Raw genomic sequence first — 27905 nt, 5'->3', positions numbered from 1 at the left:
TGAGATCTCCCCTGTGAGGAGTGAAGGGTTGAACCCATTTGGCACTGCAACTTTTAAGACCTTACCTGAGAGACAAGCTCCCCAAACACCTAGCTTTGAAAGCCAATGGGGCTTGCCTCCACAAGATCCAGAAGACTATTTTGAACTGAAAAACAGTTCTGAAAGGGCTCTCATGGGCAGACTCATCCACCCTAGGGCCCAATACAAAGCAGCTGACTGAGAAGTACCCAGGCTTTCTGTGAGAGAGGCTTATATGCTTATCAGGCATTGAATTAAACACATGTAGGGAGGAACCTACCAAAATGCTCCAAAGAGGGAGGCCAGTGGTGCCATATTTGTTCTCCCCCTCTGCTTCACTCCAGCCTCTTGCATCTCCCAGAAAGGAGCTTCTACACCAGTCCAGCACCCTGCGTTTTGTGGCTGCTGCTAGATCACCTGGCTCTGGTGGCTGTGGGGCTTGAGCTCGTGAGAACTATACTGGATGTAATGGATGTAGGGGCAAGTCCTTGCTGACTATAACTCCAAGGCACAGCAGAGGCAACAGACACAAATACCCAGTTCTTCTGTGGAAGACACCTAGTAGCTTACCTTCATAGCTCTGGCCTGAGGGGCAGGCTCTCATGAAAGCTCTACGCAGAGCCAATAGTAGTTCTTTCCAGAGACCTCAGAGGGGAAGCACTATCTTTGCAGTCTTGCTCTGCTTTTTTCTAGGCCGCGGGTATTTCCCTAAAAGCAGCTCGTGGACACATCTGGTGCCCTAATTTTTGTGGCTGCTGCCCGGGGACACCCCTGGATTGCCTGGCATTGGGGACCAGAGGAGCTTATGTTTGGACCCACAGGACTATTACAAATGGAGAAACCGTTCTTCACTGATTACCCACCCCTCCCAGGGTGCAGTGCAGTGATGGTAGACTGAAACGCACCCCACATCTTTCTGTGAAAGAGGTCTGCTAGCTTATTTTTATGGCTGTGGCCTGAGGGGTAAGCTTCTAATTTGACACACATTTAAGGGCTGACTACAATCCTCTGTAGAGATCAGAGAGGCCAGGAGGTACACCAATATTGTGCTTCCCCTCTGCCCTGCCTCAGGTTGTTGGTATCTCTGAGAAAGGAGATTATATACATGTTTGGCTCCCTAGCTTTTGTGTCTGCCACCCAAACAGTTCCTTGATATTCCTTGATAGCATGCTCTGGTGGATGGCAGGGCTTGTGTTCATGGGTTCAACGGGATGGTAGTAAGTAAAGAACAGCTCTTACCTGGCTATTAACCCAGGGCTCAACATTGAGGGAGAAGGAGGTATGTTTGTATACTTTAAAAGCTGCTGCATCAGGGTCTGGCTTCATCAGCCTGTATCTAGGTGCTAACTGAGATATTCCCCTTTGAGATGCTGACAGATCTTGGCACACCATCAAATAGTGGGAGCCACCAAGAATAAAGTAGGCTGATTGGACAATCACAAAGATTTGAGAGAGCAAGTTTGAATGATAAGGTTCATCCTCCTACATCTCTACTCCTTCAAGACTGGGAGAGATGACTATTTTATCTACTGCATAGAAACCAACACAGAGGGATGCATGGGTGGCTCAGTCAGTTAAGCATCTGCCTTCAGCCCAGGTCATGATCCTAGGGTCCTGGGATCGGGTCCTGCATCAGGCTTCTTGCTCAGCGGGGAGCCTGCTTCTCCCTCTGCCTGCCACTCTCCCTGATTGCATTCTCTCTCTCTTACAAATAAATAAAATCTTAAAAAAAGGAAAAGAAAAGAAACCAACACAGAGAGCCAAGAAAAAAAATGAAGAAACAGAGGAATATGCTCTAAATGAAAGAACAAGATAAAACCTCAGGAAGAAACATCTTATTGAAATGGAGGTAAGTGATTTACCTGGTAAAGAGATTAAAATTATGGTCATAACGATGCTCCTGGAGCTCAGGAGAAGAATGAGTGAACCAAGAGAAAATTTCAACAAAGACAGAAAATAAAAGAAAGTACCAAATGGGAGGCACAGAGTTAAAAAATACAATAATTGAACTGAAAAATATAATAGAGAACTTGAGATGGGGCAGTAGAACTCACCCAGTTAGAGTAACAAAAAGAAAAAAGAATGCAAAAGTGTGAAGAGCTTAAGGGACTTATGGGACAACATCAAGCAGACCAACATTCGCATTATAGGGGTCTCAGAAAGAGAGGAGAGAGAAAAAGGGGCAGAAAACTTATTTGAAGAATGACCAAAAACTTCCCTAATCTGGGGAAGGAAACAGACATCCAGATCCAGGGCTCCCAGAGTTTCAAATATAACAAATCCAAAGACATCCACATCAAGACATAATCAAAATATCAAAAGTTAAAGACAAAAAGAAGCTCTTAAAAGCATTAAGAAAAAAAAAAAAAACCAATTTGTGTACAAAGGAATCCCCATAAGTCTACAAGGAGATTTTTTGGCAGAAACTTTGCAGGCCACAAGAGAGCAGCACAATATATTCAAAATACTAAAAGAAAATGCCATCCAAGAATTCTATCCCTGGGAAAGTTGTCCTTCAGAATTGAAAGAGAGATAGGAGTTTTCCAGATAAGCAAAAGCTAAAGGAGTTCATCATCACTAAGCCAACCTTACAAGAAATGTTAAAGGGACTTTTTAAAGTTGAAATGAAAGGGTGCTATTAGTAACAGGAAAACATATAAAAGTATAAGTTTAACTGGTAAAGATGAATAAATTGTGAAATTAAGAATTATCTAATACTGTAAATGTGGATTAATCACTTATAAAGCTAGTATGAAAGTTAAAAGACAAAAGTCATAAAAATAACTATAACTACACGTTTATTAATGAATATAGAGAGGTCCATAAGATAAAAAGATGTAAATTGTGACATCAAAACATAAAACATGGGAGGAGAGTAAGAATGTAGAACTTTAGACTGTGAACAAACATGTTATTATCAACCTAAAATAGACTGTTATGAACAAAACTAAACCACAAAAGAACCAGAATAGCCAAATAATCTAAGAAGGACAAAGCTGGAGTGCAGGACCAGATGGCTTCACTGGTGAATTTTACCAAACACTTAAAAAACAATTAATACCAATCCTCAAACTCTTCCAAAAAATAAAAGGGAACACTTCCAAACTCATTTGATGATGCCAGCATTAGCCTAATACTAGAACCCAGCAAGGATGCCACAAAGAAAATAAAATTAAAGGCCATGATCCTTGATGAATATAGATGCAAAAATTCTCAACAAAATTTAGGAAACTGAATTCAACAATACATTAAAAGAAGAAAAAACACAATCAGGTAGGATTTATTCCAAGGATGCAAGGATAGCGCAACATTTGCAAATCACTCAACGTGATACATCACACCAACAAAATGAAAAATCATATGATCATCTCAGTAGACACAGAAAAAGCATTTGACAAAATGCAACATCCATTTATAATAAAAACTCTCAACAAAGTGGGTATAGAGGGAACATTCTTTAACATGATAAAGGCCATGTGTGTTAAGCCCACAGCTAATATCCATACTCAATGGAGAAAAGCTGAAAGATAAAACTACCATATGACCCAGTAATTCCACTTCTGGGAATATACCCAAAGGTAATAAAAATATTAACTTGAAAAGATATCTGCACCCCCATGTCCATTGCAACATTATTTACAATAGCCAAGACATGAAAGCCACCTATGTCCCTCTCTCTCTCTCCTGCATACACAGAATGGAATATTATTCAGTCATAAAGAAGAAGGAAATCTTGCTCTCTCTCTCTCAAAATAAATAAATCTTAAAAAAAAAAAAGAATAAGGAAATCCTGCCTATTTGCAACAACATGGGAGAATCTTGAAGGCATTATGCTAAGTGAAATGAGCCAGACACAGAAAGATAAATACTGTATGATCTCACTAATATGTGGAATCTAAACACTCCCCCCACCAACAGAAACCTCACCCCCCAACTCAAAGATACAGAGACCAATTTTATCCTTGCCAGAGGTGGGGGTGGTTGGTGTGCAAAATGGAGGAAGGTAGTCAAAAGGTACAAACTCCCACTTATAAAACAAGTAAGTCATGGTAATGTAATGTACTGCATGGTGACTACAATTAATAAGACTATTTTGTATATTTGAAAGTCGCTAAGAGAATAGACATTAAAAATTCTCATCACAAGAAAAAATATTTGTAACTATGTGTAGTGATGGATGTTAAGTAGGCTTATTGTGGTGATCATCTCGCAACATATGCAAACGTCAAATCATTATGTTGCATGCCTGAAACGAATATATTGTTATATGTCAATTATAAAAAATATACCTCAGTTTTTAAAAAAAAGGACTATGTCAATTAAGATGTTCAAATCATTTTTAAAATTTCAAAACTAACTTTTGGTGTAAATATCACTATGAAACCAGCTAGTAGCACTAAAAACTTTTCAAATTTAAAGTTATCCACTTTTGTATATAGGTGTTATATTCAGGTTTTTTTTTTTTCAAAATTGAGTAATTCGCTAGGATACTTGGCAACTGTACTAGCTAGTACATGCAATGATTAGTCTGTGAAGTTGCATTGACTCAATCTGCACAAAATAAGCAAGGTTATCATATTACTACTGTAATTCATCAAATCTAAGATGCCACAGGATGTAAGACTCATCCTGACTTCATAGATGTTAAAAAATGTGCCCTAGGATTGACGACAGTGGTGAGTATAGTTGTAGTAGTAACACGTAAACATACTGTTTGCTATATGCCAGAGGCACCGCTAAGTCCTTTATGTATATAAACTCATTTAATCCTAAGAAGCTTATGAATTAAATATTATGACAATAATTATTATATTATTATATAAAATATAGTTAATATAAAAAACAATATATTATATTAACATGTGAACATAATTATATATTAATTAGATATTATATTACATATAATATATTGTTTTTATTATCATTACTTAGATGGGAAGTACTAAGGCATAGAAAGATTAAAAAACTTGCTAATTCCTTTGAATTAGTGTTTTTGTGTTTTTTGGGAGTAATTAGTAGTGTAATTACTAGATCATAGGGTATTTTCATTTTTAACTTTTTGAGGAAAGTCCATACTGGTTTTCTACAGTGGCTGCACCAGTTTGCATTCCTACCAATATTGCAAGAGGGTTCCCTTTCTCTACATCCTCACCAACACCTACTGTTGCTTGTGTTTTTGATTCTGGCCATTCTGACAGGTGTGATACATGCACCCCTATGTTCATAGCAGCATTATTTACAAAATGGTGTATATATGGAATATATACCATATATATGGAATATTATCCAGCTATTAAAAAGAATGAAATCTTGCCATGTGCAATGACATTTTTGGAACTAGAGAGTATAATGCTAAATGAAATGCGTCAGAGAAAGACAAATATTATATGATTTCACTCATGTGTGGAATTTAAGAAATAAAACAAATGAGCAAAGTGAAAAAAAAAGAGAGACAAACCAAAAAACAGACTCTTAACTCTAGAGAACACACTGATAGTTACCAAAGAGGAGGAGGTTGGGGGCTGGGAGAAACAGGTGGTGGGGATTAAGGAGTGCACTTGTCATATTGAGCACTGGGTGATGTATAGAATTGTTGAATCACTATATTGGTACACCTGAAACTAACACAACACTATATGTTAACTGTACTGTAATTAAAATAACTTAATAAAAAATTAGATGTAAAAGCAATCTTAATAAAGTAAGATTTTTATGGAATCAAATTTTAAAAAACTTGCTTAATGTTATCAGCTGATAAATGACAGAGACAGTATTTTATCAAAACATGCAAATTTTAATGTTTCTTTGTCCTTGATCATTTGTATATTTTGATTGGTAACTATATTTTGAAGTTCTGAATTGCAAATGGGCAAATGGACATTATGCAGCCCATCCTTGGAAAGAAAACTTATGAGAGCTTATGCAGATATTGCAGCTAGATAATCAAAGAAAACTTTCCTGGGCTGAAGGAGAGTGTAAATCTTTTCTGTTCTTGTTCTGGAAGGAAGGGGGTACCTCAGTTTCAGAAAAGTGAGTTACATATACACCTTGTTTCTTGAAACATGATCAATCCAGTCTTATTTTATTTAATTTATTATGTTTTACTTTTCCCCTGTATCTTCTTCCCCCATTCCCTTCTCCTCTTCCTCTTCCCCCTATGTGCAGGCCCCCATAACATATATCAAACAAGCATGATGTCATCATATTTGATGACATATGATATATTTGATCTGATATCTGTCCTTGGGATCTTGGTATCCGTGTAAAATGAGTAACGCTTTTCTTTTTGTTCCTTGTGATTTACGTGTAGGTGTTTGCAATTTTTGTAAACGTTACTCTGTGATGGATCTCAGTTCCTTACTTGACACTATTTTCCACTTGACACTGTTTTAAGATTTATCCATATGTCTGTATGCAAATCTAAATCAGCTCTCTGTGTTTCTAAACCTGTTTATGCCAGATTGTGGTATTATGGTAGTTGTGGAATTAAACATTATGGACTGATGAAATTGAGCATAAAAGGAAAGTAGAGTTATTGTTTCCCTGAGAACAAAATGGATTGCTCTGGAAAGTTTTAATAAAACAAGTCCCTGAAGAAATTGCTGAATTAGGTATGAGCAAGATAACAGTAAGAAGTTGGACAAAATGAAAAAATCTAGAATTCTGATGGCTTTGCCAGTGTCATTAATTTTTTTCCCTCCTCTATTTTTAAAAGATTTTATTTATTTGAGAGAGAAAGAGAACATGAGCAAGAATGGGAGGAGAGGCAGAGGGAGAGGGAGAAGCAGACTCCCCGCTGAGCAGGGAGCCCGACAAAGGGCTTGATCCCAGGACCCCGAGATCAGAGGCTTAACCAGCTGAGCCACCCAGGCACCCCCCCGCTTTAAAGAAACAGAAGTGGGAACTCAGAGATAATGCATTATGAATAAGGTTATGCAAGAAAGGAGAGGAGATGCTGCAGTAAGTTGACTTATTTCAAAGAAAAGTCTGTGGGCCTATTTTAAAAGGTTGATTAATGAATGTACATCCATTTATTTAAGTTAAAGTACAATGTTTCATTCATATCAGTTTCATTTTTTATGATTCTCTGTTTTAACTGATTTTGGAATTAACTGAACATTTCATTCCATTGCATCTGTTAAGATGCCCACTACTGTATATGCTAAAGAAATCTGAGCCCAGAAAGAGAAGGTGGGAAATAGAATATACAGTGTTTGGGAAGGAATTGTAGTAGATGTAAAATGGCTATGCTATAATGTTCATTGGAAAGTAGTCTACAAAATAATATATACAGTACATTTGTACCTAATTGTGCTGGATCGTCTGCAAAGTTAGCTGCAGTAATCCCTCCCATTCCTGTAGGCACCCCCCTTTATAGGGTAAGTTTGCTGTTTTTCCGTCAAGAGGTAGACTCTATTTCTCCATCCTGTTAACCTAGGCTGTCCTTGTGAATTGCTTTGACAAAGAGAATGTGGCCAAACATAGGCCTCAAGAGGCCTTCTGGGATCTGCTCGTACTGTGTTGGAATACTGCCCAGAGACTCTCTTGGGAGAAAGCCAGCTCTGGCCTGGATGATAGAGGCCACATGGATCAGAGACAAGTGCTCAGCTGAGGCCCCTTATTCACACAAGCCAGTGCATGCACCAACCACTTGACGTGTGGTTGAGGCCATCTTAGATCACCTTGTCCCAGACAAGCTACCAGATGACCACCTCATGAATGAACGCAGATAGATGAAACCAGCACTATCGCCCAGCTGCTCACAACCCAAATTGTTGACAAATAAAACTGGGTGCTGTTTGAAGCTGTCAGGTTTTGGGGTGGTGTTATATAGTACAAAAGATAGCAGAGAGAAGTCTACACAAAGCCATGTGTTTAAAAAAAAAAGGAAGCAAATAATACAATTGACATCAAAGAGTTCTGCAGGAAAGTGCTTTTAGGCGGCAAAGATATTTGCCTTGGATATTGAAAGTGAAAATTGTGGCTCAGGAGCTAATGGCTTATCATATTACTATTTATTAAAAATTTGTATATTTCTCAACATTTTCTAAGCTAAACCTAGAAGGAAAATCTGTTTTAAATGTTTATAAATATATGTATATATATATATATATTTATAACAGATGAAGAAAGTTTCCATTTCTTTTCAAATTAAACATTTTTTACCACAATCAGCTAACAGAAATTACTGCAACAAGGGTCAAGATGACATAAAATTAAGGATAAATGTTTGTTATCAGAAAACTTCATTGAATGTCACCAATGATGTTAGATACTATATTTTTCGTGATAGGATAAACAAATGTAAATATTTTAATTTTACATTTATTACAATCAAATGAATAAATTTTAAAATATTAACTTACCGTGGTTTTAGTGCAGTATCCTAGGGCAATTTCATAGTGAACCTGTTCTTTCTCTTGTAATATATTTGGGCCGTATGATTCCACAACAATATACAGACCAACATTTTCTGGATAGACTATTTGAGCCCAAATGGACAGGTTCTGTCCCTTGTCCAAAAAGTAAAAAACACTTAAAATATTATTATGAAATGCCATGTAGGGGCATTTTTCTTTTGTAGTGAAATGTACACTTTGTGATTCCAGTTTTAAAGGATATTCCCGTGGCTGTACTGTGCCATTTTCAAAAACATATATGAGATATATTTGAGCAGATGAACTCAATAAAATTAATGACTTCATTGTGCTATTTGTCCATAAATGTAGTTTTATTGCAGCTCTAATATTGATCTTGAAATAAAACATTATGTTATTTTCCATTTTTACCACAACATTTCCATAATAATCTGGAAAAGAAGGAGAAAAGCTTGTGTTATTCTAAGTAACCATAAATCCATGCACTTTTAACCAAAATAATTTCTTTTGTAGTAATGAAGGATTTATCTGTTTTGAGAAAATTAGAGTGTGCAGACACAAACCTGCAACTTTTATGTGATGCTGGAGAGCTTCTCTCCCACTTTGTAGTAGAACAATTCTTTTCCTGGATAGATTCTTCTTGTACTTACAACATCACTTTATATATGACACCACTTACATAAAAAGCTGGAATTAGTGCACTAAATAATAATGAGCATAGACATGCAGGAATAGTATTATTAGGAAGCATTGTGCTATGGATGGAATTGTGTCCCCCCCGCAAAAATGGATAGATTGAAACCCCAGCTTGCATTGTGACTGTATTTGGTGATAATGTCTTTTGGGAGGTAATGAAGGCTAAACTAGGTCATAAGGGTCCTAGTCCAATATGACTGGTATTCTTGTAAGAGGAGGAAGACATAAGATCTCTCTGTGCATGCAGGTGGGGGAAAGGCCATGTGAGGACACAGTAAGAAGATGGCCCGTATCTCCAAGCTAGGAAGAGGGTCCTCGCCAGAAATCAACCTTGGTATCACCCTCGATCTTGGACTTTTAGGCTGTGGAACTGTGAGAACATACATTTCTATTGTTTAAGCCATGCAGCCCATGACATCTTGTTATGGTAGTTGTAGCAGAGCAATACAATTGGGATAAAGAAATGGGTGTGTGTGTGTGTGTGTGTGTTGTTATGTCTTCAGGTTCACTCTATAAATAATAACCAACTTCCTTCCCTTAACAGAGTATTATGTCTAAGTCACAGAGGTTTACAGACAATAAGTCTCTTAAATTCTTTGGAAGTAGCTGTATCTGTAAAATGAACAGTTGGACTAGTTGATTTCATAGCTTTTTTCCAGACATGACATTCTCCGTGGATAGCTTCTAGGGATATACTTTCCCTAATTTAAAACAACAACAAAAACAACAACAACACTTTAAGGGGACTGACTAAAAGGAGGAAGTTCAATTCATAGAGTGAGGAAGGTTCAGAGTGTATTGTGCTTATGCATCTTACATTTGAAATTTGAATAAATAAGTGGCATTTTCACAAATTACTGTAAAACTCCTAAATCAGCAATGTCAATTGTTGTTAGGATCAGAATACTTTAATGAGACATCACTGTCCACATACATGTCCTTATAACCTTAAGTTCTCATGTAGTAATAATGTTGTCAGTAGGAATTCAACCATATGATAATGCTGGTGAAATTGTTATGTTGATCGGTAAGGTTAATATGCAGCTCGGAATATTTTTCGGAGTGTTTTAGTATAACTGCAAGGGCAAGATGCCCTTCCTGCTGAGGCAACACACATGGGGCATCAAACACCAGCACTAACATGTCGGTGACTCGGGATGTTGAGGCACTTTGGGCAGCACAGTGACGAGGTAATTTTTCTCATATAACTTACTTTATAAATTTAATTTTGTTTTGTTTTTCCTCCCTCCAGGCTTACCAAATTCTTGGCCTGCTGTGCTTTGTGTGTGTGTTTCTAGAAATTTCACCAGGAGGAAGGAAAAAAATGCAGGCAGATGACCTAAAAAAATCTATCTGAATGTTGAGTGAGAAAAGTAGGTGCAGGATACACACAGTGTGATGATACATAAAACTCAAAACCTCACAAAACAAAAAATATATATTGCTCTTGAATTTTAGATAATGTCCAGGTCATGTGGTGATGCGGTCCTGTCTTTTTCAGCCAGCCTTGTCGGTTGCCACTTTCAGATTCACATACCACCTAGTCATTCACAACAAATTTCAGTTCTGCAAACTTGCCATGTTCTCTCCCGCCTCTGGGTCTTTGCTACTTCAGCTCCCATCCTGACTGTTGATCTAAATTTTCTAATATGTACCCTCTTCCTGTTCTCAGTTGAGAAGGCATTTCCTCTATGCGGACTTTCCTAATCTCATAAATCTGGACTAGATGTCACTCTCCTGCCTGTCACGCTGCTCCTTAAAACATTATTTTTTTTAAAGATTTATTTATTTATTTTAGAGAGAGAGAGCACAAGGAGGTGAGGGGCACAGAGAGAGGGAGACAAGCAGACTCCCATTGAGCAGGGAGCCTGATGTGGGGCTGGATCCCAGGCCTGGTATCATTACCTGAGCTGAAATCAAGAGTTGGATGCTTAACCGACAGAGCCACCCAGGCACCCCGCTCATTAAAACATTACAAAATGAACTTTGGATTAAATGTGAAGTTAAGATGAAAATTAGGAATTATTTGCAAATGAGATTAAAAACACTATATATAAAGGTTTGTGGATGCAGCTAAAGCCACAGTGAGAAAAATGTATAGCCCTATGTTTATTTGTAGTTTTAAGTGCTTAGAAAACAAGACTGAAAATAAATGAACTAATCATTTACCATAAGAAGCAGGCAACAGATACCAAAGTTATAAAAAGAAAGCACAGTGAAGAATCAAGAATGACAAAAGCAGAAATTAAGGAATTATATAGAAAGAAGATTTGATAAACAAGCCAAGAGCTCCTTTCAAAGGAAAAGAAAACAAAACCAAAAAACCATAAGAATAAGAAACAATATTTTGCAAGTCAAAGTAATAAGGGGTGGGGTACAGACAACATCATAAATGAGAAAGGGAATACTATTACAGATGATAAGCAGTCTAAAAATTAAAATGGGAAACGTTTGCCAATAAGGTTTATTAGAAAATCCAGATAAAATGAGTGATTTCCTAAGGAAACACAAACTTCTAAAATTGACTAAAGACACCCATCTACACCCAATGTGGGGCTTGAACTAATGGCCCCAAGATCAAGAGTCTCATGCTCCATCAACTGAGCCAGCCAGGCACCCTCACGGCAACTTTTAAATAGTGGGTTATTTGAGAAATGGAAATGCTGCAGGCTGAAGGCTTTTAAATTCATCTTTCATATGCTTATGGACAGTTTAGACTTTTTATCTCAGCATTTCCAAATGGCTCTTGGTAAAACATTCAGCCTTTTAGGTCCCTCTAAAATTTATCCCCTGTTGATTATTCTAACTTTATCTCCTTATCACTGTGGTCAGTGGCCTTTTAAAAACACAAATATGATTCTGCTTCTCTTTTGCTCAAAACTCTTTAAAACCCTATATGGGCCTTAGGAGAAGGTCTAATTTCTTCACATGGCTTATGAGGACTCTCATAACCTGAACTTGATTTCTCCAGGAGAGATTTCTCCTTCTTCTCTCTGGAGAACTCTGTTTCAGCAGTGGATTGTCTTTCAAGGCCTGGATTGTACCCTGTTGTCTCTGTGTCTGGGTTGTTGGGCACCCCATCCCCACTGTTGTCTTCACTGCCTAACTAACCTCTACCCATTCAGCAGGACTCAGCTTAGACAGCACTTCTTCAAGGAAGCCTTCTGTACCTTCCTCTCCCCTAGAATGGGTAAGGTACTCGATCTGTGTGCCTCTCTAGCACCTGAGGTTGGCTCTGTCATAGCATTAGCCATGTTGCTTTATTGTGTGTTTGCTTTACCCTCTGCAATTTTGTAAACTCTGAAAGGGTGGGAATTCTGGGGCTTCTGGGTGGCTCAGTTGGTTAAGCATCTGAATCTTGGTTTTGGCTCGGGTTGTGATCTCAGGGTTGTGAGCCCTGTGTGGGGCTCTGTGCTCAGTATAGAGTCTGCTTAAGATTCTTTCTGCCCTTCCCCCTGCCCTCATACAAATACACTCTCTGTCTCAAATCAATCAATCAATCTTAAAAAAAAAAAAAAGAAGAAGAAAGGGTGAGAATTGTGTCCAATTTCTACGCTATCTCCACCTCCCAGCAGAGCGCTTCACCAATAGTGCATGTTCAATGAGTATTTGTTCATCCATTTATTCAAAAAAGGACCTATTATATATTATTTTAGACACTGTGGGCAAAGCAGCAAATATAACAAAGTCACACAGAGCTTGTTTTTTCATGGAAGATTCAGTTAATTTAGAATAAGCACACATGTAGTTTGTTAGGTAATGAGAAGCTCTGTGAACAAAATGAAGTATAAGGGCCAGAGCACGGGAGCTAGGGCAGGGTCAGGGAAGAGCTCCCCAATCAGGTGGCATTTGGACTCAAACCTGAATTAAATGTAAGAGTCATGCAGACATCAAAGTGAAGAATTATCTGGCATATGAAACAGTAGCTATCCAAGGAACAGCAAAGAGCCCAGTTTGCAACGAGGTAACAGCGAACAGAGGGTTAAGTGACAGGAGAGGACATCAGAGTCTGGAGTCACACCACATACTGCTTTTCAGGCCATAGTAAGGGTATTGGATTTCATCCAAATCCAAAGTGATATAGAAAGCCAAATGAGGGTTTTAAGCTGAAGAATAATGTGATTTTGCATGTTTTCAAAGGCTTACTCTGATAAATTAAAGATGATTATTGTATAGCCAAATATCTATTGTATAGATATTTATATACCTATAGCTGCTAGGTGGACTCTAATGGTGGGGCTTGGGTTGGAAGGGTGGAGGCAGGGAGAGCATGTAAAAGGTTCTTGCATGTATAGGCTGGAGAGGACACTGGCTTGGAATGGAGTGGGACTGGTGGAAGGGGGTTGGCTTTTAGGTAGACTTTTTAGATAGAGCCAAGGGGAGCTGCCCAGGGATTAGTTGTGGGATGTGAAAGGGAAGGACTCAAGGATGAGGTCAAGGTTTTTGTAGCTGGAAAGACTGGAGGAGGTGGTATTTACTTGATAGGAAAGGACTAGGCAGGAGCAGGTTGAGATCAGAGTGAGACTCAGGGATTCATTCTTGGATGTTAAATCTGAGATGCCTACTAGTCATCCAAGTGAAGGTATCCCAGAGGCAGTTGGGAATAGGAGCTTGGAGTCAGGCTAGGAGTTATGGCCGGAGGGCACAGCGCATGGAAACAGAGCTCCAGAAGATGTCTGAAAACTAGACCCTGAGGTGCTTCTCCATTTGGGAATCAGGAAGATGAGGGATCAGGAAAAGAGGCTGAGGAGGAGTAGCTAGTGAAGTAGCAGGAAGGGCAAAAAAGTGACACCTCAGAAGTCAGGTGACAAAAAGTTATTTCAAGAATCAGGCCCTGGTAGGGGCACCTGGGTGGCTCAGTCAGTTGTGTCTGCCTTTGGCTCAGGTCATGATCCCAGGGCCCTGGGATTGAGCCCCACATCAGGCTCCCTGCTCAGTGGGGAACCTGTTTCTCCCTCTTTCTCTGCCTGCTGCTCCCCCTGCTTGTGCTCTTTCCCTCTCTGTCAAATAAATAAAATCTTTGGGAAAAAAAAAGGAATCAGGCCCTGCTGAATGCCAGCTCATGGAGGATGGCTGAAAATTGGCCACTGGGTTAGCAAAGTGGAGGTTGTTAAGAACCTTGACAAGAGCACTTCCCATGGAGTATTTGATTAGAGTGGCTTCAAGATAAAGTGAGGAAAGATGAAGAAGTGAAACTAGGCAATATTTTTTAGAGTTTTGTTGTAAAGGGGAGCATAAAAATCAACTGGTTGGAAATTGCCAGGTGATAGGCATCAAGAAAGACAAGGGGTGCCTGGGTGGCTCAGTTGGATAAGCATCTGACTCAGCTCATCTGACTCATCTGATTTCAGCTCAGGTCATGATCTCAGAGTTGTGGGATTGAGCCCCGAGTCAGGCTCTGGGCTCAGTGTGGAGTCTGCTTGTCACTCTCCCTCTGCTCCTCCCCCTGCTCACACTCTCTCTCTAATTAATAACAAATAAATAAAATCTTTTAAAAGAAAGAAAGAATTACAGAGACATTTCCTTTAAATTCCATGGTTAGGGCTATCTCCTAAACACACTTTTTGAGGATTGAACTTCCTATTTCTTTGCATTGCCTATAATGTTTATTTAGTATACTACCTTGGGAATAATAAGATTCAGAATAATTATTGTTACCACATGTCCAGTTTTATTCTAAACATTTTACTTACAATCCCTTATCCAATCAACACAACCACCCTATATTCTAGATTAGAAAATGAGACTTGCAAACGTTCAATGACTTGCTCATGGATAGGAATACGGGTCCATTCAACTCTACAACACCTGCTATAGGTTGAATTTTGTCCCTTTGGGAACGATGTTGACATTCTAATTCCCAGTATTACTTCAGAATGTGACCTTATTTGGAAATAGGATCATTACAGAGGTAATTAGTTAAGATGAGGTCCCACTGGAGTAGGTTGGGCCCTGTGTCCTTGCAACAAGATAGCATGTGAGGACACAGGGAGAATGCTATGTCGTGATGAAGGCAGAGGTTGGAATGATGCAGCTGCAAGCCAAGGAATGGCAAGGTTTGCCAGCAAGCCACCAGAAGCTAGGAAGAAGCAATGAGAGAGCCCCCCTTTGGGTTTCAGAAGGAACATGGCATTGCTGACACCTTGAATGGGGACTTCTACTCTCTAAAACTGAGACAATAAATTTCTATTGTTTTAAGCTACCCAGTTTGTGGTAGCCCTAGGGAGCCCTAGGAAATGAAGACAACACCATATCACCTCCTATGCTGAAAATGCATGCATAGGTTGTTTAGTTAGTATCTGCTGAATGACCAAAATGAATCTATTTTGAGTTTGCCATTTCGCTATGTGAGATAACCTTAGTAGAACTTAAAAAGATATCCATTTTTAGGTGGTAAAAAGTGCACTTTTACTTACCAAAAGTATCATATATGAGTGTATTTATAATTGTTACATCTTCATAAGGAAGATGTCTACTATAAAAATTAGAATAATTTTTGCAGAATGAGAATGTCTCACCTATGAAAATATCATGAATAATGCTGTTATGTGATAATCTTGATAGATTTCCAAATTCTGTAGGTGTTTGTAAAACTCCAGTCTCGGTGAAATTGTGATAACAATAGTAGATCCGATGTTTGTCCCGCAGTATTAAATCTGGCAGTGCTGCGTATATAAAATGTGGGGTTAAAAAACTGTCAGTAGAGACATCTAATGCAAAGTCTTGGTACACCCACTGTTCTGTATCTTCATTGTATATTACCACATAAATTGTTTTGTTGATGTTACATGCAGTGCAGTAATTTAATAATAAGGCAAGTTCCAAAGGGTGTCCTGGATACTCGACATTGTGTATAGTCAGTGTAGCAGCTGATGATATATTTAGAAGATTTTTCAGTTTTTCAGTAGTTATTATTTTGACAAATTTAAGAAAAGTATATCCGAGATAAACTTCATTTTCTGTCCAGATTGCCATGCTACTTCTTCTTTTAGCCTATAACAAAATAGAAAATAATTAGAAGATCTTTGGTTTTAGGGACATTCCTAACAATTCTGGTCTTCTAATTTGCTATATTTAAAATGTAGTAACTACTACATTTTAACTTTAACTACTAACTTTTAGTGTATTTCTGAATAATACTCCAGACATTGAAATATATTACATAGAAATATATGTATTCATAAACATAAATTATTTCAGTAATTTTATTCTTTGATATATTGTTTCTATCTGTAGAAATAATTCATCTTAATTCCCTTTTAAATTGACCCTCAGAGAATATCAGCCTTCTCTTTTCTTATGTATTTATCCACTCTGGCCACAAGCCCCTTCCATGTTCATTACTATCAAGATATAAAGACACTTTAAACATTAAGTTATTTTTGGAATTATAGTTTCCTTGGATATGAGATAAAGAGAAGACAGAACTGAAAACCTTAGGCAAATCAATACCACCCTTTTATGAACACAGGCTGTTAGAGAGGAAGGCCACTGAGAGACTGCTATGTCTGAAATTCAGTGGGCCTAATTTCATTTAGAGTTCCAAGGTCCCCCTTCTTCCCTATCTCTCCTTCCCAACTGTTTCTAATTCTTAGAGATTTTTACCTAACATGTAACTTCTATGTTCATGATGACCAAAAGGAGTCTCTTGGGCACATCTTTCCTCCCTAAGTTTATGTAATGTACACATATTTAGTAATGGATATACTCAAACAGGATATAGACGGATATCAAACTGGTAACCAAAGAAACAGACTATTTGGTAAAGAGTCATTTCAGTAAAAAGCCATTTTATCAAATGAAGATTCAATTTAAAGTCTAGAGCTTATGTTGCTTTAAATGAGTGTGAGATGATCCTTGAAATATATTAGTAACAAAATGATGAGCCCTTCATAGAAAAGACCCATAATTATTTTTATTCTTGGCAGAGGGATGGGAATCCATCATAAATATTACAGATGGGAATTCCAAGGAATGAGTTTTTACCCACCACAAACTTTCCCATAGATCTTCACTTAGTGAAGTGAAGCCAAAAGGTTTTGGGACAAGGCAGGGGAGCTGATAGATCCCCCTGAGGCATTCAGGCCTCTCCCAAATATAAAGCAGTAATCCTCTGAAGACAAGGAGGGGGCAGGCATCAAGGCAGCAAAGTTGAGAGAAATCCATCTGCATTCTGGATTCTCAGCTACCATAGGCTGGGAGTGGGTAAGCTGGCTGAGGGAAACTCTCCCCCCGACACATGGTTGGCCTTTACAGACGTGGGACAGGGAAGCAAGAGAGATAGATAGAGAGATCTCCCAAAGCATGAAAATCTGGAGCAAGATGAGAGAGGAAGGAATCCCTCAGTGATCAAAAAGTTGGCGGGCTAGGCTGTAGAGAAGAGACAGCTCTCCTGGATTTTGAAAGGTGGTGGCCAGTTGTAAAGTATGAAGAGATCTCTGGAATCTTGTCAGTGCTAAGAACCCAAGGATGGCTAAAGAGAAAAAAACTCATAAAAATGCTGAAGGACCTAGTGGAAAAGATGGGCAACATGAGGGCAGAGATGGGGAATTTCAGCTGAGATATGTAAATGATAAAAAAGAAGTGAAATTGCTAGATATAAAAAATATGATATTAGGAATAAAAAAATTATTCGATGGATTCAAGAGTAAAGTGGGAAAAGCCAAGTAGATAACTTGAAGATGGTTTAATATACAAACTGAAATACAAAGAAAGAAGTAGGGTAAAAAACGAATAAATAGATTGAGATCTGTGGGACAATATTAAACAGTATCATATATGTGTTTTTAAACTCCTAGAAGGAAAGGAAAAACAGAATGGTGCAGAAGAAATATTTGAAGAGACAATGTCCAAGAACACCCCTAAATTAATGAATGACATTATCCCAGAAATCCAAGAAGCTCCCTTGAACCACAAACAGGATACATACAAGGAAATCACACCTAATCACATAATAAAAGTGCTGAAAACCAAAGAGAAAGAGCAAATTCTGAAAGCAGCTACAGATAAAAAGATACATTGTATATATGAGAACAACAGCATGAATAATGGCTGACTTCTTACCCAAAATGGTAAGAGGCCATAAGATAATGGAATGATGTTTTTATAAATTACTTTAAAAACAACAAAAACCAGCTGTCATCCTATAATTCTGTATTCAGTGAAAAATATCCTTCAAAAATGAAGAGAAAAAATAAAGACACTTTTATACAGACAAATGTTGAGAAAACTTATTATACAAGAAAATTCAAAGACATTCTTCAGGCTGAATGGAAATGAGTTCAGGAAGAACTCTGCATATGCAAACAGAAATAAAGCATACCCAGGAGGATATATATATATATCTATATATATATCTATATATATATAAAATATATATATACATATATATGTATAGATATATATGTATAAATATCAACTGATAAAATTTTGTTATCAGTTGATATTTATATACCTATGTATCTTTATGACAATTGACATTTTTAAAGATTTATTTATTTATTTGAGAGAGAGAGAGCACAAGCAGGAGGGGTAGGGGAAGAGGGAGAGAGAATCTCAAGCAGACTCCAGGTTGAGTGGGGAGCCCGGCTTAGGGCTTGATCTCATGGCCCTGACATTATGAACCAAAACCAAGATTCTAACATTTAACTGACTGCACCACCCAGGTGCCCCATATGACAACTGACTTTTTAAAGCAAAAATATTAATAATGCATTGAGATTTATAGCATATTTAGGAGTAAGATATGAGATAAGAGTACAAAGGGTGGGTGGGGTATGAATGAAATCATATAGTTTTAAGTTTCTTAACACTGTTGTGAAGTATATATTTGGAATTACTCTGATAAATTAAAGATGATTATTGTATAGCCAAGTGCAACCACTAAAAAACAGTTTTGAATAAAAAAGAATCAACACAGTAGAAAACACAGAGATACTGAAAAATACATGATTCACTCAGAAGACAAGAAAAGAGAAACAAAAGAACAAGTGAGGTTGATAGAAAACAAATACCAAGATGGCCCTAACTCCAACTATAGCAATAGTTACGTTAAATCTAGGTGGACTGAATACTAGAACTTTAAGGCACTTGTTGTCACAGTGGAGAAGAAGCAAGACTGCAGTTTATAAGAAATATAAAGCCACAGATAGGTTGATAGTAAAAGGATCAAATACAACCATACACCATATAAGCATGAAACATAAGAAAGCTAGTGCATACCCTCTAAAAGAGTTCAGATAGTAAGATTGAACACACCAAAAGTTGGTGAGATATGGAACTAAATGAAAAAAGCTCCTTTAAATATTTTATGTCTTAATTACTGTAGCTTTATAATAAAGTTTGATACATGATAGAATACTTTGCTACTCCATCCCCTTCCAACCCTCAGCTCTTGACTCTTTCATATATATTTTAGAATCAGTATATTGAGCTCCACAAAGTAACATTGCAATTTTGATTAGAATTGCATCAAATCTATAGATAAATCTGAGAACTGAAAAGCTTTTAATATTCTGTATTCTAATCCATGAACATGATATAGCTAGCTATGTATTCACATCTTTATTAATATTTTTGATAATATTTTATTTTTATCTCAACCAAGATCTTATACACTTTTAGTGGCATTTATTTTTAGATATCTGTAATTTTTTTGTTCTATCTTGAATTTCCATATGACTTTTAGAATCAGCTTCTCCATTTCTATTGTATATATGAGAACAATGACATGAATAATGGCTGCCCACTGGGATTGTTATGATGTGTGCTGAATTTCTCAAGCATAGACATCTTAACTGTAGAGAATCTTCTCACCCATGAACCAATCTCTCCATTTAAGTCTTTTATTTCACTCAGTAATGTTTTGTAGTCTTTGTTGTGTGTGTGGTATGATTTTTTTAAAGTTTTAATTTAAATTCCAGTTAGTTAACATACAGTGTAATGTTAGCTTCAGGTGTACGATATAGCTCTTCAACACTTCCATATATCACCTGGTGCTCTTCATGACAAGTGCACTCCTTAATCCCCATCACCTATTTCACCTATCGTCCCACCACCTGCCCTCTGGTAACCATCAGTGTGTTCTCTGTGATTAAGTGTCTGTTTCTTGGTTTGCCCCCCCCCCTTTTTCCCCTTTGCTTTTTCCCAATGCATGATATATTTGATCAGGTGACAGAAATTGTGACTATTACCTTGTTGAGTGCTGAATAGTTTTTATAAGTACTCTTGAATTTTGTTCTGAGATTTAATTAAGTTACTGGGAAACATCTGGATCCTTCTGGGTCTTGTTTTTAAGATTTGTTAGACAGTCTGGTGATATTTATTCCTTAGTACTGAGGCAAGACTTTTAGAGCACTCTACCCAATGCCCCATGAATCACTATGAGCATTTTCAATTTGGTTGGTTAGAAGAGGTACTATTCCCATCCCTATGTAAATTATCAGTTCTATTCCCCTGCCCATTCAGTCATCCCTTTCCCCAGATTGGACAGTTTCCCCACATACATACACTTACTAGTACTCTGCTGAATACATGAGGGGAACCCTTTGCACATCTCTGGAATTCTGTGTGCAGCTCTTTCATTTCTGATATTCTGCTTTGCAAACTCCAACCACCTGTTCTCTCCTGTCAGCTCCACTTCCTGAACTCAGGGAATCTGCTAAACTCTGCTTGAGTTTCCCATGTCCTTGTTCCATAATCTGGGAACTTTCTCAGGAGGTTAATCTAGGACAATTGCAGGGCTCATCTTGATTTACAATGTCTTGAGAGGCATCGTTTCATACATTCTGTTCAGTCTTTTTGTTTTTGTGTATTATGCAGCAAGGTAAATATATAGTCCCTGCTTTTTAACTTCATCTTGACCGGAAGTGGAAGTTTCTAATATAAAAATTTAATGCTATAAATTTCCCTCTAAGAACTGCTTTAGCAGCATTCCATAAAATTTGATACCTTATACTCTTATTTTCATTCAGTTAAAAGACTTTCTAAATTCCCTTAAAATGTCCTATTTAACAAAAATCATTTAGAGGTGTACTGTTTAATTTCCAAGAATTGGGATATTTCCAGATATATTTCTGTTATTGATTAATTCCATTGTGGTTAAAGAACATTCTTCAGATGATTTAAATTCTTTCAAATTTGTTGAGGTTTGTTTAATGACTCCGCATATGGTCTATCTTGATAAATGTTCCATGAACACTTGCCAAGAATATGTATTCTGCTGTTGTTGGGTAAAATGTTCTATACATTTTAATTAGATTCAGTCAGCTGCTCAGTACTTCTATACCCTTGCCTATTTTCTGCTATTCTATTTTCAACTGTAATTATGGATTTGTTCATTTCCTCTTTTAATTTGATCAGTTTTGATATGGTTTTAATATGTTGTATTTTAATTTTCAGTTAAATATTATTTCTAATTCCCTTGAAAATGTCTTTGTCCAAAGGGTTTAGATATGTATTTGTAAATTTTCAAATACCTGAGCGTTTTCTAGATATATTTTTTAAAAAAATTTATTTCTAGTTTAATTCTGTTAAGATCAGAGAACATACTTTGGCTTTTATTCTTTTAAATATGTTAAAGTTCGTTTTATGTTCCAAAATATAGTCTATCTTGGTTAATATTCCATGTCTAATTGAAAAGAATGTGCTTCCTGCTGTTGATAGGTGGAGTATATTCTACAAATGTACTATTAGATTAACAAATAGTATTACTCTTGGGTCACCAAACTTTTTATGGAAAGGGCCATATAGTAAATATTTTAGATTTTGGGCCACATAGTCTCTGTTGGAAATTTTCATCAGTGCTGTTGTAGTGCAAAAGCAGGCAGAGAGAATACATAAACAAATGAGCATGGCTGAGTTCCAATAAAACCATTTACAAAAAAAGGTGGCAGAGTGGATTTGACTGATGAGCGATAATTTTCTGACCCCTGCTGCTGTTTCTTTGTACATCTTTGGAATTTTGTGTCTGTCTTATCTATTCCTGAAGAAGGAGTGTGGAAATCTTCCAAACAATTTGTTGATTTATCGATTTCTTTTTTCCATTCAATTAATTTTGTTTCTTGTATTTTGAAGATTTGTTGTTAAGTGTATCACATTTAGGTTGTTATGTCTTCTTGATGAATTGATCCTTTTATCATTATATAATGTCCTTCTTTATCCCTGAGTATTTTCCTAGCTTATTTGATATTAATAAACCCATTCTATCTTTCTTTTTTTTTTAAGATTTTATTTATTTATTTGAGAGAGGGACAGAAGACGATGCTGGGGTGGGGGGGCAGAGGGAGAGGGAGAAGCAGACTCCCTGCTGAATAGAGAGCCTGATGTGGGACTTGATCCCAGGACCCCGGGAATCATGACCTGAGCTGAAGGCAGGCACTTAACCAACTGAGCAACCCAGGTGCCCTGTCTTTCTTTTAACTAGTGTTTTCATGATATAGCCTTTTCCAATATTTTACTTTTAATTCACCTGCATCATTTTATTTAAAATGAATTTCTCATAGAATGTATACAGTTTGGTCTTTTTAAAAAAATCCAATTTATCTATTCATCAATCGATGGACACTTGGGCTGTTTCCATAATTTGGCTATTGTCAACAATGCTGCTATAAACATTGGGGTACATGTATCCCTTTGAATTAGTGTTCTTGTATTCTTTGGGTAAATACCCAGTAGTGAAATTGTTGGATCATAGAGAAGGTCTATTTTTAACTTTTTTTTTTTTTTAAAGATTTTATTTATTTATTTGAGAGAGAGAGAGAGAGAGCACAAGAGAGGGTAGGGTCAGAGGGAGAAGCAGGCTTCCCGCGGAGCAGGGAGCCCGATGTGGGACTTGATCCCAGGACTCCGGGATCATGACCTTGAGCCGAAGGCAGTCACTAAACCAACTGAGCCACCCAGGTGACCCTATTTTTAACTTTTTAAGGAACCTCCATACTGTTTTCCAGAGGGGCTGTACCAGTTTGCATTCCCACCAACAGTGCAAGAGGGTTCCCCTTTCTCCACATCCTTGCCAAACCTGTTGTTTGTGTTGTTTATTTTAGCCATTCTGATGGGTGTGAGATGATATGTCATTGTAGTTTTGATTTGTATTTCCCTGGTGATGAGTGATGTTGAGCATCTTTTCAGGTGTCTGTTGGCCATCTGCTTGTCTTCTTTGGAAAAATGTCTATTCATATCTTCTGCCCATTTTTAAATTGGATTATTCATTTTTTTGGGTGTTGAGTTTTATGACTGATGAATGGATAAAGAATTTGTGGCACACACACACACACACACACAGAAATAATGGAAATGGAACATTACTCAGCCATAAAAAAGAATGAAATCTTGCCATTTGTAATAACATGGAAGGAGCTAGAGAGTATTATGCTAAGTGAAATTAGTCAGAGAAAGACAAAAACCATATGATTTCATTCATATGTGGAATTTAAGGAACAATACAAATGAGCAAAGAGAAAGAAAATAGAGAGAGAGGCAAACCAAGAAATGGACTCTTAACTATAGAGAACAATCTAATGGTTACCAGAGGGGAGGTGGGTGGAGAAATGGGTGAAATGGGTGAAACTCAGGACCCTGAGATCAAGACCTGAGCCAAGATCAAGAGTTGGGATGCCCAACCGACTGAGCCACCCAGGTGCCCCCAAATAACTGGAACATCAAAAACTTAAAAAAATATATCCAATTTGACAGTTGATGCCTTTTAATTAGTGCTCTGGCCATTTAAATTTAATGAAATTATTGATATGTTTCTATATAGCTCTACCATTTTATTAATTTGTATTCTCTGTTTTTGTCCCAGTGTTTCCCCTTCTGTCTTGGATTATTTGAAAAAAATATTTTTTGGGTATTCCATTTTAATTTATATATTAATCATAATCTTTTTAAAAAAGATTTTATTTATTTATTTGGCAGAGAGACACACAGCGAGAGAGTGAACACAAGCAGGGGGAGAGGGAGAGGGAGAAGCAGGCCTCCTGTGGAGCACCGAGCCCAATGTGGGGCTCAATCCTAGGACCCTGGGAACTTGACCTGAGCTGAAGGCAGATGCTTAATGACTGAGCCACCCAGGCACCTGATCATATACTTTTTTTTTTTTAAAGATTTTATTTATTTGACAGAGACACAGCGAGAGAGGGAACACAAGCAGGGGGAGTGGGAGAGGGAGAAGCAGGCTTCCTGCTGAGCAGGGAGCCCAGTGTGGGACTCGATCCCAGGACTCTGGGATCATGACCTGAGCCGAAGGCAGACACTTAACGACTGAGCCACCCAGGTGCCCTGGGATCATATACTTTTTTTAATGTTGCTCTAGGGGTTACAATTTATGCCCTTACTTTTCACAACCTACTTAGAATTAATACTTTGGAATAAAGAAAACTCACTACTCCATAGGTTCCTTTATCCTTCCTCATTTATGTTGTAATTGTCCTATATGTCAAGATACATTAAAAGCCCCACCAGAAAATATTTATGTTTTAAGTTTTGCTTTTATACATATTTGCTGTCAAATTATCTTAAGGATCTTAAGGGTGTAAAAATAATCTATTTACCCATATAAGTACCATTTCTGTTGTTCTTTATTGATTCCTGACTTTTTAAATTTTGTATTTCCTTTCCACCTAATAAGCTTCATTTGGCATTTATTTCTTTTAGAACAGGTCTGCTGGTAACAAATTCTCTTGGTTTTCTTTCATCTAAAAATATCTTTATTTTTCTCCTTAATTCCTGAAAGACATTTTTTGTCTAGAAATAGAACTCTAGGTTAATATTTCTTTTCTTTCAGTATTTAATATTACTTCATTGCCTTTTGTCATCTATGGCTACTGATGAGAAATCTGCCGTCACTTGAATCATTGTTCTCTATATATGATGTGTCATTTTTCTCTGGGTGCTTTCCAGTTTTTTTCCCCTTTGGTTTTCAGTAGTTTATGAATTTCTTTGCAATCATCTTGTTTGGAGTTTGCTGAGTTTCATGACCCCATAAGTTTATATCTTTTCCAAATATGGGAAGTTTCTAACCATTAATTATTCTAATATTTTTACTACATGATACTCTTTCTCCTCTCCTTCTTGAGACTTCAGTGACATGAATGCTAGACCTTTTGGTATCATCCCACAGGTCTCTAAGACTTGGTTTAATGTTTTTTAAAGATTTATTCATTTATTTTTTAGAGAGAAAGAGAAGGAGCGGGAGAGAGAGAGCATGGGGGTAGAGGGAGAGGGAGAAAGAGTCTCAAGCAGATGCTGTGCTGAGCAGAGAGCCTGACATGGGGCTGAATCTCATGACCCTGAGATCAGACCTGAGCTGAAACCAGAGTTGGATGCTTGACCAACTGCACCCTCCAGGTGCCCCAGACTTGGTTCAATTTTGACTATTTTTTCTATTGTTTAGATTGGAAAATTTCTATTGATGTAGCTTCAGTTTTATTGACTGTTTCCTCTATAATATCATCTCCATTTTGCTATTGAGCACATTTAATAAGTTTTCAATGCAATTATTCTATTTATATTCTAAAATATCTGGTTTTGATTCTTTAAAATAGTTTTAAGCATTCTTGTTCTTGAGGACTGTTTCATTGAATGTATATAATTTTAGGTTGACTATAATTTTATTTCAGTTACTTGAGTATTTTACTATCTTCTGGCTTCCACTGGTCTTAATTATTTTATTGCCTTGCTTGTAATTTGTCTTTTCTGTCTGGATAATTTTAATATCTCATTAGTCTTTGACTAACATGCAATTTGTGACCATGCAATCTGATTATTTTGTTCTAAGTGGGTTTTATTTTTTACCATATCAGTTGGCATTTATTACTATTTCTGGACTGAGGATTGATATCTTTAAGTCTGAAAAATTCTCAGTTATTTCCCATCTCTCTGGTCTTTCATTTTGGAATGCTGATTAGATATATGTTGAATCTTCTCTTTTCCATTCTCTCTTTTCTCTCCCTTATTCTTTTTTTCTTGTTTTCCACTTCTTTTTCTCTCAGACTTTTATCTTGTTTAATTTCTTCTTATCTAATTTCCAATGCATTAGTTATCTTTGTTGGATCCAATCTTCAATTTAAGCTGTCCACTGAATTTTACATTTCAATTTTCATTAGTTTTACCTAAGCTTATTACATAAAATGTAATATTTTAACATTTATTTTTACATATTAAAATTTTTGAAATACAATTCACATACAGAAAATGGACAGAAAATGGACTGGATAGAAAAATACATGGCTGGAAGATTTGTGACAAAGCAGAAGTCTGTGTAATGACCTTAGAGATTTAGAAACAGAATATCATCAGAACTCCCAAATGCCACCCATGCTCTTTCCCAGTCACTATTGTTTTTCCTTTCCAGGATAACCACTATTCTAAATTTTATAGTAATGACTTTCTTGCTTTTAGTTTTACTAATTGTCTTGCCATTTGGTAGATTCCTTTTTCCCTATGTTTTCCACTTATTTAAATCTATTAAGGATATTTTATATTTTGCCAACTCCAGTACCTGATGTCCTTGCAGGAATGATTCTGCTTTTTATTGTTTCCGCTGACTCCCATGGCATCTTGTTTCTTTGTGTGTTTTGTCATTTTTTACTGTGAGCTCAATTTTGTCAGAATGTTATCTGTGGGAAATTTTCGAAGCCTGACTTGAGGGTTTATTTCTCCAGAAATTATTGTGTTTTCTTCTGCTTGGTGCTAGCCTTAATGGTTTCTGAACTACACATGTCCTGGGAATCTGGGCCCCAAAGTCCATGTGGGTTCTGATCACAGATTCTTTTTTTTTTTAAATTAACATATAATGTATTATTTGTTTCAGGGGTATAGGTCTGTGATTCATCAGTCTTACACAATTCACAGCGCTCACCATAGCACATACCCTCCCCAATGTCCATCACCCAGCCACCCCATCCCTCTCACCCCCCTCCACTCTAGCAACCCTCAGTTTGTTTCCTGAGATTAAGAGTCTCTTATGGTTTATCTCCCTCTCTGGTTTTGTCTTGTTTCATTTTCCCCCTCCATTCCACTATGATCCTCTGTCTTATTTCTCAAATTCCTCATATCAGTGAGATCATATGATAATTGTCTTTCTCTGATTGACTTATTTCATTTAGCATAATACCCTCTAGTTCCATCCATGTCATTGCAAATGGCAAGATTTTTTTTTGATGATGCATAATATTTCATTGTGTGTGTGTATATATATATATGTATATATATATATATACATATATATATGCCATATCTTCTTTATCCATTCATTTGTTGATGGATATCTATGCTCTTTCCATAGTTTGGCTATTGTGGACATTGCTGCTATAAACACTGGGGTGCAGGTGCCCCTTCGGATCACTACATTTGTATGTTTGGGGTAAATACCCAGTAGTGCAATTGTTGGGTCGTAGGGTAGCTATATTTTCAACTTTTTGAGGAACTTCCATACTGTTTTCCAGAGTGGCTGCACCAGCTTGCATTCCCACCAACAGTGTAGGAGGGTTCCCCTTTCTCTGCATCCTTGCCAACATCTGTCATTTCCTGACTTGTTAGTTTTAGCCATTCTGACTGGTGTGAGGTGGTATCTCATTGAAGTTTTGATTTGTATTTCCCTGATGCCAAGTGATGTTGAGCACTTTTTCATGTGTCTGTTAGCCATTTGGATGTCTTCTTTGCAGAAATGTCTGTTCATGTCTTCTGCCCATTTCTTGATTGGATTCTTTGTTCTTTGGGTGTTGAGTTTGATGAGTTCTTTATAGATTTTGGATACTAGCTCTTTATCTGTCATTTGCAAATATCTTCTCCCATTCTGTTAGTTGTCTTTTGGTT

At 37.1% G+C, this 27905-nt stretch overlaps 1 protein-coding gene across 1 annotated transcript in view; it reads right to left on the bottom strand.

Moving 5' to 3' along the window:
* Positions 1-27905, bottom strand: part of CATSPERE (catsper channel auxiliary subunit epsilon) — a 163029-nt gene that overhangs the window by 40253 nt on the left and 94871 nt on the right. Inside the window, 2 exon segments of the mRNA XM_044916200.1 lie at positions 8385-8827; positions 15611-16088. Coding sequence (XP_044772135.1) covers positions 8385-8827; positions 15611-16088 — 921 coding nt within the window.

The sequence above is a fragment of the Neomonachus schauinslandi genome, chromosome 6 (genome assembly GCF_002201575.2).
Source record: "Neomonachus schauinslandi chromosome 6, ASM220157v2, whole genome shotgun sequence".
Taxonomy (NCBI): Eukaryota; Metazoa; Chordata; class Mammalia; order Carnivora; family Phocidae; genus Neomonachus; species Neomonachus schauinslandi.
Note: the sequence above shows the minus strand (reverse complement) of the source record. Positions and strands in the feature narration are given on the sequence as shown.